The 22,288-nt window shown below is 35.5% G+C and overlaps 2 protein-coding genes across 2 annotated transcripts; both read left to right on the forward strand.

Annotated features, from left to right (window-relative positions):
* Positions 1–3,555: 3,555 nt before the first annotated feature.
* On the forward strand, positions 3,556–9,568 carry LOC133330229 (uncharacterized; the record flags this gene model as incomplete). The annotated part of the gene is made up of 3 exons (XM_061538692.1): positions 3,556–3,903; positions 8,788–9,371; positions 9,430–9,568. Coding segments are annotated over 3 exons (1,071 nt in total), but the record flags the coding sequence as incomplete, so codon positions are not given.
* Positions 9,569–16,947: 7,379 nt separating this feature from the next.
* Positions 16,948–21,819, forward strand: LOC133330228 (probable cyclin-dependent serine/threonine-protein kinase DDB_G0292550; the record flags this gene model as incomplete). The annotated part of the gene is made up of 4 exons (XM_061538691.1): positions 16,948–16,951; positions 20,157–20,394; positions 21,155–21,525; positions 21,609–21,819. Coding segments are annotated over exons 1-4 (824 nt in total), but the record flags the coding sequence as incomplete, so codon positions are not given.
* Positions 21,820–22,288: the final 469 nt, after the last annotated feature.

The following is a 22,288-nucleotide window of genomic DNA, read 5'->3' on the forward strand; positions in this document are numbered from 1 at the left end:
CAGATTTAGATATAGCTCCCATATATATTTTCATCCGATTTAATCTGAATGGTGCACCAATGTCTCTATATATCTTTCGATTTGCACCAAAGTTGGCACAGCGTAATGAATTAGTTATAGAATGGTGTGTGTTAAGTTTCCTGAAAATCGGTTCAGATTTAGATATAGCTCCTATATATATTTTCGTCCGATTTAATGTAAATGGTCTACCAAAGTCCCTATATATCTTTCGATTTGCACGAAATTTGGCACTGCGTTATGGATGAGGTCTGGAATGATGTGTGTTAAGTTTCCTGAAATCGTTGAAATCGGTTCAGATTTAGATATAGCTTCTATTTCATCTGTTGAATATGCTCAAAGTGGTGAAGGGTATCATATAGTCGGCCCCGTCCGACTTTACTACTTTCCTTACTGGTTTTTTTTTTTTTTTTGATTAATTTTTTTTAAGAAATGCTAGAGATCGATGTGTTAAAGGACCACCCGAACTCCTTGTTTGAAACACCTTGTTTTCTGAAGGACCTATAAAAGTAGATTTCTCCCTAGCTATACGCGTGGATTTTTTAAGACTATTTTCAAAGAGGTATTTAAGAAATATTTCCATAGAATTCCTGTATGAATTCACATCTCTATATAATTAATATTACATTTTCATGCCCTTAACAAAAGAACAAAAGGTCATCACTCTTCAAACAAGACAAGTACTAATTATTTTAATTACTGTGCCCTCCAACTGTTAACTCGAAATATTTGTTTTCTTAAAACGAGAAACAAACGAGAAAATAAACACCAAAATTCAATTTAGTTTGACCATTAAACTGTTGGGAGAAAATTAAGTAAGCGTGTATTTAAACCCGTAAACTAAATGAAATAACGAACAATCGATTTTAATGGTGTGAAGTTAATAAAACACGAGGCCACAATATTAGGGGCCTGCCAAAATAAATATTAGACACATTAACATGTACTCAAGCAAGGTTCTGCGGAAAAAGACATTGGGGAAAATTTCTCTAAAAATACATTTACTAGTAGGTCTTGAAATTTTCTTCTCCTTTGTAGACTTTGAAAAATATTCTTAAAAATTCTTCTCTTTAGAATGCCCAGTTTGTTGTTTTTATAAAAAACAACTATTTATTACTACTTGTCCGCCGAGGGGTAAGGCAGGGAATACTATAGTTTCGGATCTCGCCACTGATCCTCATCAGTTCCCTTAGATTTTGTTGGGATATTATCCCCAGAAGCTATTAATAGCTTCTTTACAAAAAACCTTTCATACCCAAATGTCAAATGTGACAATTCGAAGGTCTTACGTTAACAGCAATACGACCCCAATGAGAAGTTCGTTTCGTTGGCGCCTGACTTCGTGGTCAACAAGGCATTTGCAGACAAATACAATACATTTCCCACTGCTGCAGATTCAGCCTGACTATTTTGCAAAAACAAAATACAAATGATATCCCAACTAACCCGCCAACACTACTAAAATTCTTAAAAAATCTTTAGCAGACCTTAGTAGGCCTGGAAAAAATCTTCATTAAAAATCCTCGCCTTAGTAAGCCTTGAAAAAAATATTCTTAAAAAATTCACGCCTTAGTAACCCTTGAAACAAATCTTCTTGAAATTGTATTTTTTACAAAATGCACGCCTTAGTAGGCCTTAAAAAAATCTTCATAAAAAAACCACGCCTTAGTAGGACTTAAGAAAAATCTTCATAAAAAATCCACGCCTTAAAAAATCTTCATAAAAAATCCACGCCTTAGTAGGCCTTAAAACAATCTTCATAAAAAATCCACGCCTTAGTAGGCCTTAAAAAAATCTTCATAAAAAATGCACAATGTACCCTTCACCATTTTGGGTATATTCAACAGATGAATTTTAACAGTCGTCGCATTTTTGAAGGACCAGTAAAATGAAATTGGATCCATAAACATGTCTTTCAGCAACCTATACTAAATTTTTCATTTGGTCAGATATATATCTGATCCTATATCTAAGTCTAAACCGATTTCAACGAAACTTGCTAGAGATTAATTTATACTAACCAGAGATTAATTTTCATTAACTTCATTGTACAAAATTTTGTGGCAGCTGGACAAACCTAGGGTCTTTAATGCACAATTTACTAAAATAAAAAGAAAAAAATATATAGGACCTATATCTAAATCTGAACCGATTTCCACGAAACTTAGCACACATAATTCTAGACTCAATTCAGTACGTCATGCCCAATATTGTGCAAATCGAAAGATATATATTGACTTTGGTGCACCATTTATATTAAATCGGAGGAAAATATAAATCTGAACCGATTTTCAAGAAACTTAACATACATCATTCTGGACCTAATTTTGTACCTTATGCAAAATTTCCTGCAAATCGAAAGATATTTTGGGACTTGGAAGCCCTAATTACCTTAGATCGGACGGAAATATATATGGGAACTATATATAAATCTGACCCGATTTTCTCGAAACATGGCACACTTCGTTCTGGACCTAATTCAGTATTCTATGCCAAATTTCGTGCAAATCGAAAGATATATAGGAACTTTGGTGTCCCATTTATCTTAAATCGGAGGAAAATATATGTGGGAGCTATATATAAATCTGACCCGATTTTCTCGAAAATTGGCACACTTCGTTCTGGACCTAATTCAGTACCCTATACCAAATTTAGTGCAAATCGAAAAATATATAGGAACTTTGTTGCCCCATTAACTTTAAATCGGACGGAAATACATATGGGAGCTATATCTAAATCTGAACCGATTTTCACGAAACTTAGCACACATCATTCTAGACCTAATTCAGTACTCTATGCCAAATTTCGTGCAAATCGAATGATATGTAGGGACTTTGGTGCACCATTTACCTTAAATCGGACGATACTATATATGGGAGCTATATCTAAATCTGAATCGAATTTTCCCAATTTCAACAGGGATCGTCCTTGGGCCAAATAAGTGAACTGTGCCAAATTTCATCCGATTTTTTTTTTTAAATTTACGCCCTGGTAAGCCTTGTTGGTCATTTAACATCAAAAAGGCCTTTTTATCCCCTACTCCGGCCCACTTATATCATGTTGTATATATAAATTAGACTAGAACACGCACACATCTACAAACAACATCTAAATTGTTAAAAACATTCAAGAGATAATTCTCGAATACCAGAAAGGTCATCGTCAAATTCCAATGAAAATATTCTCAACAAATTGTTTGTTGTTGTGGGTGATGGGTCGTGAAATTTATAGGCAAACTTTGAACAGGCTCAAGGTTTTAAAGGAGCGTGCTAATGACTTAGTGATAACGATGATGAGAAATTTGCATGTTTCGAACATCACCCAATAAAATAACTAAAAACCAGGAGATAACGTTTAGTTTTATGGCCTAACCCTTTAAATGATAATAAATTACAAAACCATAAATCAGGACATGATTTTTAGTTGGTTATTATAATTTAATAACTTGTATGTTCTTGTTGTAGTAGTGCCTAACACCCTTTACCTTACCCACTAATTTCCATGTATGTTTCCTCTCTCTCCGCCCTCTCTTTACAGAATTGGCGCCATCGCCTACAGGGTGTCATACAACTGGAACAATCACTCAGATCCTCCGACAATTTAGCACGTGTCCAACCCTGTTTGGATTCTCTGCTGCGCACCCTACTCTCCTCGGAGTGCAAAGCCGAAGTGGCCGAGGAAAAACGAAAACTATTAATTAATTTGATAACACGCCTGCCACTGGACAATTTGGAAGACCGCACAATGCAAATTATGAGTGGCCTGTGTCGGCAGGGTGGTGCCGGGGCCAATCGGGTGTGCAAAGCCCTAATGCAACGCCTGCCACCGTCGGCCATTATTTTGAAATTGATATCGCAGGACTTTCTGCATGCCAAAAGCTCAAGGGTAAGTTCTCAATTTGTTCTCTTTTGGTTTTTTGTGTGTTTACTTTGTCTCCATGAAAAAAAGAGATACAAAAAGAAAAACAGAATGAAAACACTCAAATAAAAGGAAATGGAAAATTACATAGGTTCCGAAGTTAGAGTTGCCGTTCGGATTAATTTTTTCAACCATAAATGGAATTTTTAAAGTTATTTTTAAGACCAAAATAAGGTTTGGCTTTTTTAAACAATAATTTTTAAGGCTTATTTTTTCCAAGCCTTCAGAAGGCGTGGATTTTTTAAAGAATATTTTTTCCAGGCCTTCATAAGGCGTTGATTTTTTAAAAACTATTTTTCCTGGGCGTTGATTTTTTAAAGAAAATTTTTTACAGGCCTATATAAGATGTGGATTTTCAAGGTATATAATAAATATCCCTCGCAAATTTCCAAAAATTGTCTTGTCATAGAAATTTCCCAAAAGTGCTTATTCATAAAATTCTCCCAAATTGGCCACCCGATAACAAAATTTTCATAATGCGGCTGCCACCACCAGTGAATGAATTTAGTAAGTGCTGGGTGCAGCGGTCTGTGCACTTCTTTGATTTGAACATTAATTTAATGCTAATTTTTTTCTGTGGTTTCGTTTCGATTCATGTCTATCAACGTCTGGTGGTCAGTCAACAGCTACTGAATGTGACTGAATGTTCATCGGCAGTATTCGTCACATTTCGATTTGCATGATGTTTGATGGTTCCAAATGAACTGGGCACCTTGTGCTCAATGCATTTCATTTACATGTCGTCAAACTTCCGTCGTCGTATTCGACCACATCGTTACTACACACACACATATACACGTGAATATTAATAATTGTTGGAAAAGTAAAATCTATGAACAACAATGGTCAATGGGAAAATGTAGGGAAGGATTCCACCAAGGAACTCTTGAGAATGTTTTTTTAATCCACGCTTTATGAAGGCCCGGGAGAAATATTCTTTAAAACATCCACGCCTTATGAAGGTCTGGAAGAAATATTCTTTAAAACATCCACGCCTTATGAAGGTCTGGAAGAAATATTCTTTAAAACATCCATGCCTTATGAAGGCCTGGAAGAAATATTCTTTAAAACATCCGAGCCTTATGAAGGCCTGGAAGGAATATTCTTTAAAAAATCCACGCCTTATGAAAGCCTAGAAGAAATATTCTTTAAAAAAATCCACGCCTTATGAAGGCTTGGAAGAAATATTCTTTAAAAAAATCCACGCCTTATGAAGGCCTGGAAGAAATATTCTTTAAAAAAATCCACGCCTTATGAAGGTATGAATAAAATATTCTTTAAAAAATCCACGCCTTATAAAGGTCTGGAAAAAATATTCTTTAAAAAATCCACGCCTTATAAAGGTCTGGAAAAAATATTCTTTAAAAAATCCACGCCTTATAAAGGTCTGGAAAAAATATTCTTTAAAAAATCCACGCCTTATGAAGGCCTGGAAGAAATATTCTTTAAAAAATCCACGCCTTATGAAGGCCTGGAAGAAATATTCTTTAAAAAATCCACGCCTTATAAAGGTTTGGAAAAATATTCTTTAAAAATACACGCCTTATAAAGGTCTGGAAAAAATATTCTTTAAACCAGTGAGCGGAGCAGTATAGTCGGACGGGGCCGACCATGCGATACCCTACACAACTACCACGAACTCTAACTTTCTGAGGATGTTTATTCCGAGTCTGAGTAATATTTCGTGATATTTGCCCCCTCTTGTCCGATTAGAGGTTAACAACACCTCTTCCTTACTTTTTTCGAATATTCAGTACAGTCCTTCTATTTACTTGTCCAGATTACCTTCACGGTGGGTTGTGTTATGATTTTCGGATTATACTCTACTCGAAAACACACAAAAAATTATGTTTTCGGTCCATTTCATCCCAAAATTTTAATCTGATCATCACCGAAAATTATAGGCGTTGTTCTTGACCATAACTGGAACTTCGTGAAAAATTTCAAAGCCATCAGCGCGATATTTCTCCCTCTAATGTGGTAATGGGTTACTGAATAATATCTGAATACGTAAGCACCTGTAAATATTTGACTGCAACTCCCACATCTGAGTAGATACATCACTATATTTGGTATCAATTTAAAGGCCAACCACTCCTCTTGGATGTGCTATCAACTCCTGGGGTCTACATCCTCCAGGAGTAAATATATATGCCATAGAATACAAATTTTGTCATTTTTCACACAAAAGTCAGGGTCCATTTGACCCGCTAAATATTGACCGATCTTTATCAAAACATGCATGCTTATTCTCTGGCCCGATCCCCTTCTCCATGCAAAAATTCGCGGTGTTTGGGCCATAATTGCGGCCTCTGGAGCGACCAGAAAAACCGACAGAAATTTAGTATTTGGTCCATTTCATCCCCTAAATATTAACCGATCTTTTCCAAAAACAATAGGGGTCTTCATTGGCCAGAACCCATCCTACATGCAAAATTTCGTGAAGATTGGTCCATAACTGTGGCCTGTATCGTGTTTACAAATTATAATGGACAGACGGACGGACGGACGGACACACATGTCTAGATCGACTCAGCTAGTCGAGATATGACGATCGGTATACTTAAAGGTGGGTCTAGGACCAATATTTCGCGGCGTTACAAACATTTGGGGCTGCACAAAGCTATAATACCCTGACAACATAGTTGTGTAGGGTATAAAAATCCACGCCTTATGAAGGCCTGGGAGAAATATTCTTTAAAAAATCCACGCCTTATGAAGGCCTGGGAGAAATATTCTTTAAAAAATCCACGCCTTATGAAGGCCTGGAAAAAATATTCTTTAAAAAATCCACGCCTTATGAAGGCCTGGAAAAAATATTCTTTAAAAAATCCACGCCTTATGAAGGCCCGGAAGAAATATTCTTTAAAACATCCACGCCTAATGAAGGTCTGGAAGAAATATTCTTTAAAACATCCACGCCTTATGAAGGCCTGGAAGGAATATTCTTTAAAACATCCACGCCTTATGAAGGCCTGGAAAAAATATTCTGTAAAAAATCCAAGCCTTATGAAGGCCTGGAAAAAATATTCTTTAAAAAATCCACGCCTTATAAAGGTCTGGAAAAAATATTCTTTAAAAAATCCACGCCTTATAAAGGTCTGGAAAAAATATTCTTTAAAAAATCCACGCCTTATGAAGGCCTGAAAAAATATTCTTTAAAAAATCCACGCCTTATGAAGAAGGCCTGGGAGAAATATTCTTTAAAAAATCCACGCCTTATGAGGACCTCGAAAAATTCTTCTTTAAAAAATCCACACCTTATGAAGGCCTGGAAAAAATATTCTTTAAAAAATCCACGCCTTATGAAGGCCTGGAAAAAATATTCTTTAAAAAATCCACGCCTTATGAAGGCCCGGAAGAAATATTCTTTAAAACATCCACGCCTAATGAAGGTCTGGAAGAAATATTCTTTAAAACATCCGAGACTTATGAAGGCCTGGAAGGAATATTCTTTAAAACATCCACGCCTTATGAAGGCCTGAAAAAATATTCTTTAAAAAATCCACGCCTTATGAAGGCCTGGAAAAAATATTCTTTAAAAAATCCACGCCTTATGAAGGCCTGGAAAAAATATTCTTTAAAAAATCCACGCCTTAGGAAGGCCTGGAAAAAATATTCTTTAAAAAATCCACGCCTTATGAAGGCCTGGAAAAAATATTCTTTAAAAAATCCACGCCTTATAAAGGTCTGGAAAAAATATTCTTTAAAAAATCCACGCCTTATAAAGGTCTGGAAAAAATATTCTTTAAAAAATCCACGCCTTATAAAGGTCTGGAAAAAATATTCTTTAAAAAATCCACGCCTTATAAAGGTCTGGAAAAAATATTCTTTAAAAAATCCACGCCTTATGAAGGCCTGGAAGAAATATTCTTTAAAAAATCCACGCCTTATAAAGGTCTGGAAAAAATATTCTTTAAAAAATCCACGCCTTATGAAGGCCTGGGAGAAATATACACGCCTTATAAAGGTCTGGAAAAAATATTCTTTAAAAAATCCACGCCTTATGAAGGCCTGGGAGAAATATTCTTTAAAAAATCCACGCCTTATGAAGGCCTGGGAGAAATATTCTTTAAAAAATCCACGCCTTATGAAGGCCTGGAAAAAATATTCTTTAAAAAATCCACGCCTTATGAAGGCCTGGAAAAAATATTCTTTAAAAAATCCACGCCTTATGAAGGCCCGGAAGAAATATTTTTTAAAACATCCACGCCTAATGAAGGTCTGGAAGAAATATTCTTTAAAACATCCGAGCCTTATGAAGGCCTGGAAGGAATATTCTTTAAAACATCCACGCCTTATGAAGGCCTGAAAAAATATTCTTTAAAAAATCCACGCCTTATGAAGGCCTGGAAAAAATATTCTTTAAAAAATCCACGCCTTATGAAGGCCTGGAAAAAATATTCTTTAAAAAATCCACGCCTTAGGAAGGCCTGGAAAAAATATTCTTTAAAAAATCCACGCCTTATGAAGGCCTGGAAAAAATATTCTTTAAAAAATCCACGCCTTATGAAGGTCTGAAAAAAATATTCTGTAAAAAATCCAAGCCTTATAGAGGTCTGGAATATTCTTTAAAAAATCGACCCCTTTAAAATATTCTTCAAATAAATCGATGTTTTTAATAGATTTTTGTTGCTTGGCTATCCTTCCCATTTGTTTGGTTTGACCTATGGCAATTAATTACAATTATTTTCCTTACAATCTGTAAATAAATTACACTTTGTTAGAACAAATTCGAAACAAACACACACAGACATATTCACACAGTTAACCTGTCTCTGTCAATTTATGACTTTATGTTAATTTTTTAATATTTTTTGTTTTCATATTTCCCCCACTCCTCCTTTACAGTTCCGTGAACATGCCTTACAAATGGTGATCTACGCACTCATGACCTTTCCCAGTACCTGTTTCGATACGCCGACTTGCATTACTAATGCCACATATGCCGCACTGAATCGTAAGCGTCGGGTACGCCAAGCAGCACTTGATGTCCTGGCAGTGTTGGGTCAGATTTCCTCCAGCCGCGAAGTGCTTGATGTGGTGCAACAAATTGCCAGTTCACGTGATGATGGTGCAGCATTGGTAGCAGCAGTTAAGACCCGTTTGTCACGCAAACAGCTACCATTGGTGAGCACTGATGGTGCGGTACAATATTCATTGCATGTGCCACCCTCACAATTGGCCGTAGCTACTGCGTCAAATATCACTGATAGTGTGGCAAATGAGAGCAGCTCCGCATTAGAAGACTACAAAACCTCGAAATCAAATGACAATGTAAACGCCACCTCCCACACAGAGGGCAATGGCCAACAGGGTCCCGACATAGACTGGATAACGGCGGGTATTGGTTCGGTGTCACCCTCCTCTCTTAAGAGAAGAGCTCAGCGGACACGTGTTAGTACACAGCAAAGTTTTCGTTGCCTGAAAACCGGGTAAGTTTTCAGATATTAAAATTGAATTTATTACTTTTTAATTATCCTCTCATTACAGTTCGAATAGTGATGACCCGCTCTATCGACAATCATTTCGCAAGCCCACGGAAATCTCCATACATTCGAAGATATTTGAAAATGTACGTAGGTATATGGGTTGTGGTGATAGTAACGTTGTTTTCACCAAGGGAATATAATCGCTTGTTAAAAGTCAAACAGAAAAGTAACCTTGAATGTCAATATAGTTTTAAGTGTTGTTGTTAGGGTAGTACTATAATTTACACTTGGTTGTAGTGTAAACAGATTAATGGTAACACTTCATACTTTGATTTAGATATGTAAATTCATAGGTAAATGGTTAGTGTGAAAACGGGATATATTACAAGCCCTAATAGAATGCACATGATGTAGTTGACAGTTATTTAAGGGAAAGATTCCCAAAATTCGCCGAACATAATTTTTCTAAAAACTTAGTGGCAAAAAGGTCATAAGTTCGAAGGTGTAGTTTCGATCATAATATTATATTTTCGTGGTAGAAAAAAAGCACATTGATTAAAAAACTGTGAGAGAAATAGGATGGTCCATGCAGAACTCGGAATATTTAAGATAGAGGTTTGGTTTACACACATTGTCACTGCTTTTAGGATATTTTCGTATAGCTCCCTTCATTTTATCAAAAAATGCCAATATGGGTTCACGTTTTGGTATATCCTCTACAAAAGGGTACCCAGCATTTTTATACCCATCACCATAGTATGGAGGGTATATTAGTTTTGTTTTTCCGTTTGTAACTTATCGAAATAATAATTTCCCACCCTATAAAGTATATTTATTCTTGATTAGCGTAAAATTCTATGACGATCTAAGCATGTTCGTCTGCCTGTTGTAATCATTCTAGCGTCTAAACGAATTGAGACAGAACTCCAAAATTTTGCATTGAATCGTCTTTGGTCCGCAGGCAGGTCAAGTTCGAAGATGGGCTATATCGGTCCACGTTTAGGCATAGCTTCCATATAAGGGCACCCCCAATTTTCAGAATTTTGGGGATCTCGAGCGCGTTTTTTAACTCAAATGTTCGCTCAAATTTGGTACAATAGGTTCTTATTGGGTAGCAAATCTCTCCAAAAAAAATTAAAATTATAGGTCAATTTTTTCGGGCAGCCCCCATATAAGGGTACCCCCAATTTATGGTATTTTGGGGTTCTTGAGCGCGTTTTTCAACCGAATTCGCTAAAATTTGGTACAATGTATACCAAATTTCTCCACTATAAATTTTAAATATCGGTCCACTTTTTTTTTTTTTTTTTTTTTGTAGTACCTATGCAACGGTTTCCCAATTTTCGGTTTTTGGGGGGTTTTGACCTGATTTTTTTACCGAATTGGCTGTAATTAAGTACTTTGAGTTCTTAATGGGTAGCAAATATCTCCACAAAAAAAAATTATAAATATAGGTCCATTCGGGTAGCCCCCATATAAGGGCACCCCCCATTTTGTGTATTTTGGGGTTCTTGAGCGCGTCGTTCAACCGAATACATACTTTAAGTTCTTATTGGGTAAAAAATCTCTCCACTAAAAATTATAAATATAGGTCGATTTTTTCTAGTAGTCCCCATATAAGGGTACCCCCAATTTTCGATATTTTGAGGTTCTTGAGCGCGTTTTTCAACCGAATTCGCTGAAATTTGACATTTTGTAGTTGTATATGGTAGCAAATCTCCCCACTAGGGGTAGTCCCCATATAACCCCCTTCACCACACTGTGGTACAGGGTATTATGTCTTTGTGTATATGTTTGTAACAGGCAAAAGGAAACGAGATAGACACATGGTTCCTTTTGAGAATATGCAAAGAATCACTTTCTGAGTCGATTGTAATTGTAAACAAAGTACACGTCGGGTTTATGATCCGAATTGGATGAAATTTGGCATAGGTCACTTATTTGGCCCAAGGACGAACCCTATTGATTTTGAGAAAAATCGGTTCAGATTTCGATATAGCTCCCATATATATTTTCGTCCAATTTAATGTAAATGGTTCACCAAAGTACCTATATATCTTTCTATTTGCACGAAATTTGGAATAGTGTACTGGATAAAGTCTAGAATGATGTGTGGTACGTTTGGGGAGAATCGGTTCAGATTTCGATATAGCTCCCACACATACATATGTATTCCACCGATTTTATGTAAATGGTGCACCAAACTCCTAATGTTTGTTCGATTAACACTAAATTTTGCACATCGTATCAAATTGAGACTTAATGACGTTATTGGGTTTTGTTGAATTTGGTGCAGATGCAGCCATAGCTTCCATACGTATTTCGAACGGGTGTCTGATTGAAATTAATTTTTAACAGTGCGGCGTACCGAATAGCGTGTATCAATTTTGCTATAAATCGTTTTCCATAAATGTGTCCCATGGCCGAATGAAATTTACGCATGTCCGTCCGTCTGCCCATGTCAGGTTTTGAAGAAAATACAGGTACCTTTTATAATGAAATGAAATTCGGCACAGCTAAAATGCGACGTCTGTTAGGGCATATATCGAGTGAAGGGTATCATAAAGTGGCGTTCCCTCCATCAAAACGTGCACCTATATTGAATAATTTTTGGTAGTAATATTTGTCTGTAGAAAGTAAAATATTAGATTAGAGCTAATTCAGAAAAGTGTGTATGTAATCTTCAAAATACCGAATATGCGGAAAGTATGGAATTGTCCACCTAGGGGTAAGGCAAAGAAGACTATAGTTCCAAATCTAGCTACTGTTCCTCATCAGTTCCCTTAGTATTTTAGGGGTATTCTCCCTGAAAGCTATTTATAGCTTCCTAACATATCCATAGCCATATGTCTCATGTAACAAATCAGAGTACTTACGATACCACCTTACTGAGAAGTTAATTGGTGTCTTACTTCGTGGTTAACAAGACATTTGCAGAACAACGCATTTAAATATGTTCGAGGTTTTAAGATCCTTTCACATTTCCAATCGAAATTATTGCATACATATATACATTACATTATGGCATAGTCCCATGTATATATACAATCCGATGCCTGTATACTTGATATATCGTTTCGGATCATTAAACCTACGTATTATTATTTATACCCTACAGATACTGTGGTACAGGTATGCCTGTCTATGTATTATTATCAAAGATGTGCAGGTCATATTTACTATACGAATAAGATAAAGTTGTGAACAGATCCTTTATTTAAAGCTGAATGGCAAATCATACTGAAATTTGAGAAAAAGTCGATTCAAATTTAGATATAGCTCCAAATCCTTATCGTTTACTAAAGTCACTTAAGACAACATTTTGTTCAAGATTTAACATAAAGTAAAATCAATTCATGTTCAATTCGGTTCGATATTATGTCAGGAGTCCACAAACACGCTACATATGTCCGATCGTCAGTATATATAATCATTGGGGAGAAATAGTTGTTGAGCTTTGTTTAAGTCGTATGTAACAATAAGAATTTATGGAACATCTCCATCTCCTTCTCTTACTGGTTATTGACGTATTTGATTTCGAATCAATAAACTACTGTACCGTATCAACAACACCTGGAAGCAGTTTAATTTAAATGCATAGGCAAGTCTGAGGGTAATAACCAATTATTTTAAGTTCTCTTCAAATGAATGTGTTTTAGTGTCGAAATTGTCACACCTTCCAATTGTTTAGATTTATATGTAAACAATAAGTATATATTAGGACGTATAGACGTTACGACAACGATACTAGTGAAGACAATTTATCTGATGAAAAAATCCGTCTACCATGTTACACTGCTGTTACTGCTATTAAAATTTCTCGTATTTTTCCAATTTAACTGTCCGATTAATCACACAGGTGGTGGATATGGTTAAGGTTTACAAGGAAAAATTAGCAGCAGTCACAAATGTATCTGATTTTGTTATTGTGTTTTTTAATTAAGCCATATACAAACATCAAATTTTGTAATGGAGGTATATTGAAAATGACACACTTCTCTTGGGAGAAGATGAAATATCAAACTACAAACCCTTGAAAAGTTAGGCTAAGACCCTGAACATACTGAAAACTAGTCGGAATTCCTATAGCCATTTGTGCCTAGGACTATTAGAATGCCTATATGTCGATGGTTTTATTTCGCATCAATTCTCTGTGAATCTTGGGTTTCTGTGAATTTAATTTGAATTTTGTGTTGCATGCAAATGTTGACTATCTAATGTACCTTTAAATCTATATATGAAGAGAAAAAAAATAAAAAGTATAGTCCCCACATATTATACTACAAGGAACCACAATATAGCTGAACCGACAATTGATTTTAAAAAGTCCTTTTGAAGATTATCATTACAAAAGGGAGATTACAAGTACAATATATGTTCAGGTTTTTTATTTGATATGTCAGGAATTCGATATACCATTTATAAAGAATCTGATATTTCTTTGCAAGATCTCTCACCACGCCTCTAGCTACGATTTTGCTTTGACTGAATCACCTTAAAAATCCCCACATTGTTATCGGACATTTCATTTGCAAAATCTCCTTAAAAATCCACATCTTCAGTTCGGATATTTCATTGACAAAATGTCCTTAAAAATTCACTTTTTTGGATCGTATATTTCTAGAACAGATTCTTTTTAAAACTCCATGCTTTTGGGGTCGGATATTTGTTCGACAAAATCTCCTTTAAATGCACGTCTTCAGGTCGGATATTTCACTTACAAAATTTCCTTCAAAATCCACACTTTTGGATCTCTGCAAAATCTCCTTAACAAGCCATACCTTTGGATCGGTTATGTCTTTGACAAAGTTTTTAAAAATGCACATCTTTGAATTCGATATTTCGTTGGAAACGCTCCATAAAAATTCACGACTTGAAATGGGATGTTCCTTTGACAAGATCTCCTTAAAAATCCAAGCCTTGGGATCGGATATTTCTTTGTGAAAATCTTCTTAAAAATTCATGCCTTAGGATCGGATATTTTTCTTTGCGACAATCTACATAAAAATTCACTCATTGGGAACGGATATTTCTTCGTGAATATTTCCTTAAAAAAACACACTTTGGAATCGAAATAGCAGAATATCAAAACTTGGCCCGATATTGATAATTTTTGGTGGAAGGATTTGACACCTACTGAGAACGGGGCCGAATGTATGATACCCTTCACCACTATGCTCAATTTTGTACGTTGTGCAAAATTTCATGTCAATCTGACAAACATGAGGAGTTTGATGCACCATTTACTTTAAATCGGAAGCTATATCCAAATATGAACCGATTTCACCAAAACTTGTCACTGGTTAGGTTATACTAATTTTAGTACGTTTTGTTCCCATCAGACATATATTGGTTCCTTGGTGCGCCAATTACTTAAAATCAATCGATTGGTCCAAATAAATGAGCTGTGTCAAATTTCATCCAATTCGGATAATAATTGCGACCTGTACTTTGTTTACAATTTAACACCAACAGGCGGACAGACGAACATGCATGTATAAATCGACTCAGAAAGTGATTTTATGCATACTCTCAAAAGGAACTATGGGTCTATCTCGTTTCCATCAAGCAACATCGAAACGTGGGTCAATCGATATTTTTTGATAGACAGATTTTCTACTCAATGAAAATCCAATATATATAACAAAGGTCAATTATGTTGAAAATCGTTCCCAAATTCTGGATCTTCAAATAAGGCTGGGTCAATAAAGCCTCGGAATACCCTCTGTAATAATGTAGAAAATAAAGTAGTAAAATGTTGAAATTTGGGACGTGCCGAACTATACGCTCCATCATTTAAAATGTCGAAAACCCGGTCGGGCCACTTATATGAGGAAGGTGTCATTGCAAATTTTTTACTAATAGCTTTTTTATGGTGTTAGAAAATTAAAATTTTTTACTAATTAAAATTTTTTACTAATAGCTTTTTTATGATGTTAGAAAAGTAATACGGTATTTAATTTTCTCAGAGCATAAAAAATAACATACAACTCAGGTTTGAAATGCGAACTAAGGACCACAACATACCAAAAGTTAGACGGGACATATATACTATTTTCTGAAAAGAACTGGAACTTCAGTCTTTGCAGTCAATCAGTTTCAATCAGTTTCAGTCAATCCTTTGCAATACAAAACACCCTCCTTATGGTGAAGGTTTTTACATTTATAATTTTAATTTGTTCTCGTAATTTGTCATCATACGATACAGCCTATTGTGCACTTCTCTATGTCTCTCTTCACGATACTATAATTGATTTTTGTTGTTGTGGGAAATCACCAATATGCACTTACAGCAGGATAGGAAACAACAACAAAGAGCCAACAGCTAACAAAGCACAAAGGAGGGTTGGTTGGCTGGATAGCTGACTGACTGGTTGTGTTTTTCTAAACTGTCATTATTTTCCGCGCGTTTTGGGGTAAAAGCAGTCGACATGCAAATGCAGGCAGCAGTTTTATTTTAACATTGTTTGGATAAAGGACGGCGGAAATTTTTTGTAAACGAACCAAAGGGATTTTTTTTTATAAGAGTGTAGTGAAACAAATTAAGTTTTTAGTATAGGCAAAAAATTAGCCCGGCCGGTAGCCAAACAAATCCCAAACGCACACACACACAACTACACAAACAGCTATATCCTAATGGTTTTACCATTTATAACCGATCAATATTTTACCAATAAACGTAAAATGTTAGAAATCTACAATAATTATCCGCTATACAATTTAGTTCCGGTCAACTATTTGAAATGGGTAAAAAATTATTAAAATATTTATTACATTTATTGATGATTTCATTAAATTTTGAAATAATAAAATGTGAAATTTTTTATGATTTTTCCAGGATGACACTACCGGTTATAATTTCCATCATGTTTTTGCCTCAAATCCATACAATTATGGCTTAACCTCAAAGAAATCGAACGGTAAGTATGAATTTATTTATGTTTTGTTCATGGTTTTTTATGTTTCCCCAATATTTATTTATGTTTATTGTTTTGTTTATTTATTTTCGGTTTTTGTTATTGTCTGTCTGTGTATGTGGTGTCTATGTTGTTGACCTAACAACCAATGCCTTGAACCTTCACCAAAAACACCCGTAACATTCCTTAACATTTGCATGGGTAGACTAGTAAGTTGTCAGGGTATGGTTGAGGTGGTAGGGTGACATTTAAAGTATTTCCAAATCTTGATTTCATGTCATTTTTGATTATCGATTGTCGATTTAAAGCAAACCGAGCGATTGAATGACAGTTAATTTAAATTAGTTTGGAAAAATTATAGACAGGTGTGACAGGTAACAAAGGTTACAGGTGGACATTGTGATATTTTACAATAGGAAAATTTTTAATAAAATACACTATGTAAGTCTTTAATATGAACAAGTGAAAAAAGTGTTAAGTTCGGCCGCGCCGATCTTTGGATACCCTCTACCATGGGAATTCTGACAGTTACTTTACTGCGATTGTTGCAAATCATAATGTACACCAAATACAAATTTCAGCAATTTTAAATTGAGATTTTTCCTAAAATCTCAAAACCCCAAAACGTGAACCGTCATTGACGACGCATGATAGAGTGGAACATGTGTATAAAATTTTCAAAATACTGCAACATAGTTATATGAGCCCATCGCCGATATACACTGGATTTTATTTCGGGACCAATACTGATTCCATCGTGTAGAAAATACCGAACATTTGGAGTTAACTAATATTTTGCCGGGGCCGACTATACGATACCCTTCACCACTTTGGGTACATGCAAGACATGTAAATATCTATAATATCCTTTACATAGAACGGTCATAGAATCTTTGGAGGACCATTGAGATGAAATCGGGCGAAATTAAATGTGCTATCTAGATAAATATTTGAACCAATTGAAAAACCCCATACACATACCAGTCTGAAATCAATTGTATGTCAAACGGACAGACTTGGATTCCATTTGAACGAAATCGAATCAAATTATGTATGGGAGCTATATATAAACACATGGTCCTAATTGAGTAACCGTTACATACACCATTTGTTTTTTGTAATCACTATATTCAATTTAATACCCTCTACCAAATTTCGTGTAACCACAATTTACATAAAATCGAACGTAAATATATATAAGACCTATATCAAAATCTGAACCGATTTCAACAAACCTTATCACGCATCATTTTCCCAATAGCATTCGCTATGCAAAAATTTACTCAATCAGACAAATATTGGGAGTTCGGTGTATCATTCACAAAAAATCGGACGAAACTACATGTATGAGCTATATCTAAATCTAAACCGATTAAAAAAATTCGCAGACATCAGTCTGGATCTGAGGCAATACTCTGTGCAAAATTTTGTCCCAATCGGACAAATATTTGGAGTTTGGTGCATCATTCACAAAAAATCGGACGAAACTATATATGGGAGCTATATCTAAATCTGAACCGATTTCAACAAAACTTCGCATACATTAGTCTGGACCTAGTTCAGTACTCTGTGCAAAATTTTGTGCTAATCGGACAAATATTGGGAGTTTGGTGCATCTTTCACATAAAATCGGACGAAACTGTATATTGGAGCTATATCTAAATCTGAACCGATTTCAACAAAACTTCGCATACATTAGTCTGGACATAATTCAGTACTCTGTGCAAAATTTTGTGCCAATCGGACAAATATTGGGAGTTTGGTGCATCTTTCACATAAAATCGGACGAAACTGTATATGGGAGCTATATCTAAATCTGAACCGAATTTAACTAAACTTTGCAGACACCAGTCTGGACCTAATTTAGTACTCTGTGCAAAATTCTGACCCAATCGGACAAATATTGGGAGTTTGGTGTATCATTCACCAAAAAATCGGACGGAACTATATATGGGAGCTATATCTAAATTTGAACCGATTTTAACAAAACTTCGCAACCATCGGCCTAGACCCAATTCAGAACTCTGTGCAAAATTTTGTGCCAATCGGACAAATGTTGGGAGTTTGGTACATCATTCACATAAAATCGGACGACTATATATATTGGAACTATATCTAAATCTGAACCGATTCCAACAAAACGACGAAACTATATATGGGAGCTATATCTAATCTGAACCGATTTTCTCCAATTTCAATAGGTTTCGTCCTTGGGCCAAATAAGTGAACTGTGCCAAATTTCATCCGAATTCGATCATAAATGCGACCTGTACTTTGTTAACAAAATACATGGACAGACGGACATGCGTAAATCGACTCAGAAAGTGTTTCTATCGATTCATTTTGCCTGTTACAAACAGACATAATACCCTGTACCACAGTGTGGTGAAGGGTACAAACAGTAAGGAAAGTAGTAAAGTCGGACCCACTTCCGGTCAAAAATATATATGAGCTTTGTCTGCATTTACTTATAATCGGAGGAAAATATATATGGAAATTTTATCCAAATCTGAACCGATTTCTACGAAACTTAGCACACATCATTCTAGACTTAATTTAGTACACCATGCCAAATTTCGGGAAAATCGAAAGATATTTAGGGGCTTTGGTGCACCATTTACTCAAAATCGAAATACATATATTGGAGCTATATATAAATCTGAACTGATTTTCACAAAACTCTTATCTTTGTGTCTTTGGTGCACCAGTTACTTAAAATTGGACGAAAATATATATGGGTGGCATATCTAAAACTGAACCAATTTCAACGAAACTTTGCACACGTTAGTTTGCGTACATCAGTCTGGCATAATTTTGCACGCTGTGCAAAATTTTGTGGCCTAATTTTGGGTCTTTGGTGCACCATTTACTTGAAATCGCACGAAGATATATATGGGAGCCAGGGACGTTGGCAATGAATTTTTTTCACAGTAAATGTATGTTTGCAACAGCCATTTTTTTTTTTCCTTTTCTACTACTGTTAACCATAAATCCGCGGCCAAATTCATGTCTCATTTCCTGACAGCTATTATACAGTGCATAATCGTCTGACTTACTTACGCATGTCCCTTTCCATCGCATTTCCTGATTCCATTTCATTGGTCCTCCAAAGATGATATGCATATCTTTTATTTAGCCAACGTGGTGAAGGTTGTCCTATAGTCGGTTCCGTCCGAATTTTGAACTTGGTATGATGAATGAATTGAAGCGACTTCGGCAAAACACTGGGCTTATATCCTCAACATATTGAATTTTTGGAGGTACCGCTATATGGAGACTATTCAAAATATGTTACCAATATTTTACCGAAAATGTACCGTTATTGATAATTTTTATTGGAGAGATATATTTTCCAATTAGAAATCAATTAGAATTCAATGCTCCAAATAACAGCGACTTCGATCTAAAAATGCTCTCAAAATACCGAACTTGACCTTCCTGCAGACAAAATACTGCAAAATTTTGGCGATTTATCAATCGCGCTAACACTACAGGTATTCACCTGCTAGGAAATGAATGGACCTCACCATAAAAATAGTAGTATAACCATTATGACCTTTGAATGGATTTCCCGAAAGGATCACAAATTCGAGATCAACCAAATAATACTTCGCGAAGAACGATAGCCCAAAAACTAAGACGGAATTAAAAAAACGAGACTAAACCCTGGGGGTGCCGGTATATGGTGGTTACGGTTATATGAGGGCTATATCAAACCCACAAAAAATATTGTTTATATGAATTACGAAAACTCACAACTCCTTACCACATATATTTACCTAAAATTATGATTTCGTATACATTCCTTATAAGGATTTATATTATCTATCACAGATGCATTTTTAATCATTTAAATGTCCTTTTCTTTCAGTTGATTATCCAGTCTACACAACACGACGCGTTATACCGCCCAACTCATGCTCAGATTCTTCCGTCGATGGAAGAAGTTCTGATAGCAATTATACGAGTAGTGGTGGTAGTGTGGTCAGTAATGATGTTCCGGGTAAAGGTGGCGGCGGTGGTGGCGGAGGAGGAGTTGCAGGTGGAGGAAATGGTTGCATTGGTGATGGTATAAGTGGACGTTTTACCAGACAGAGCGTAAATTCAAGGTAAGACATGTCATATATTTACAATTAAACAAAATACAACAGACAAATGATAAACGATAGGAAACTCGTGTGTGATTGAAATTGATAAAGAAATTAGATGTCGAATAAGGAAGGTAATCATGGAGGTTGAAAAGGAAAGCAATATATTTTAATTGAATGACCAGGGTGACTATTATACACTTATAGCTGAGTTGGTCCTTTAGAAAATATCCTTCGAAACCTTGTTTAGGCCTTGAAAAAATATTCTTTAAAAAATCCACGCCTTATGAAGGTCTTAAAAAATAGTCTTTAAAAAATCCACGCCTTATGAAGGTCTTAAAAAATAGTCTTTAAAAAATCCACGCCTTATGAAGGTCTTTGTTTAGGCATTGAAGAACAAATTCACGCCTTATGAACTTATGAAGGTCTTAAAAAATTCTTTAAAAAATCCACGCCTTATGAAGGTCTTAAAAAATTTTTAAAAAATACGCCTTATGAAGGTCTTAAAAAATATCTTTAAAAAGCTCCTAAAAAGTCCACGCCTAAATTAGGCCTTGAAAAAATATTCAAAAAAAACCAAAATTAGGCCTTGAAAAAAATTATTTAAAAAAATCACGCCTTATGAGGGCCTTGAAAAATATTCTTCAAACAATTCACGCCTTATGAGGGCCTTGAAAAATATTGGTTGAAAGATCCACGCCTTGAAAAATATTCTTTAAAAAATCCACGCCTTATGAAGGCCTTGAAAAATGTTATTTAAAAAATCCTCTATTTTTTCCAGATTTCCCGCCATGGACTTGAATGGCACCTATCGTGTACATAAACCACCCACATATTACCCTGGAATGGGTGCCTATGCCCATCTACAACAACAGCAGTATAATATGAATTCCACCTATCCGAAAGTAAATTATAATTTAAATGGTCATCATTATCAGACGGTGACGCGAAGAAAATCTCAGCACAGCAATTTCCCAATGCATCCAAATCAACAACAACAGCAGCAACAACAATCCCCGCCATATTATTATATCAACAACAACACAAATCGAGCACAACATTTTAATCATCACAATAATCAGCAAAGGAACAACAATCCTAATAACAACAACATTGGCAGCAACAATTACAACAACAATTGTGGAAATCAAGGTTTTTATAAGAATGTCCTTAAAAATGTTCTATTTTTCGAAAAACTAAAATTGTTTCTTTCCATCCTTCCCTCCCCCCTTTAGAGACTTTCAAGAAATTTGAAAATCTTCAAACCAAAGATTCCAACAATTGCAGTGACAATCTCGATGGCACCTATACCATTTGTATGGGTTCGAAGCTGAGTGCAACCCTCCACCAGCAACATCAACAAATGACTGCGGCGGCAGCAGCAGCAACTGCCGCTTCTGCTAATGGTCGTCGTTTCGTCAATGTCGATAAAATTCTAACTCATAGGTATGTTAACTATTTTTTTTTTTTGGTTTAATGGGCGAAACTTTTGTTCAACTTCATTGTCGGTCGTGATTCGGAGTTGTAGATAATTACAAAAGAAGTCTAGCGAACCAAGGCCCAGAGACCAACAAGGATGAAGTTCAGGGAATGTTTTTATTGTTGGGTACAAAAGTTTGCCAATTTTTTGCATAGTTTGTAATTCGTTTCCCCCCACCCAGTATTTAACTATAGGGCGTAGATTGTTGAACTTTTACTTGTTGAATGGGTAGATTTAGCAATTAAAAACAAAAGAGCAATTATATAATAACAAAAGGACATTTAATTACATGATAATTGGTCACATAAAATAATAGGCATTATAAACATATTTCAATTCAAACTTGGGAGGGACCGATAATCATGTACACCATTTATACCCTCTACCACTAGGTGGAGTGAATCTAAAATGTATCCTTCTTCCATTCTCAAAAAC

The sequence above is a fragment of the Musca vetustissima genome, unplaced genomic scaffold (genome assembly GCF_032173495.1).
Source record: "Musca vetustissima isolate MV318-11 ecotype Yass unplaced genomic scaffold, APGP_CSIRO_Mvet_v1 utg36354, whole genome shotgun sequence".
NCBI classification, from domain to species: domain Eukaryota; kingdom Metazoa; phylum Arthropoda; class Insecta; order Diptera; family Muscidae; genus Musca; species Musca vetustissima.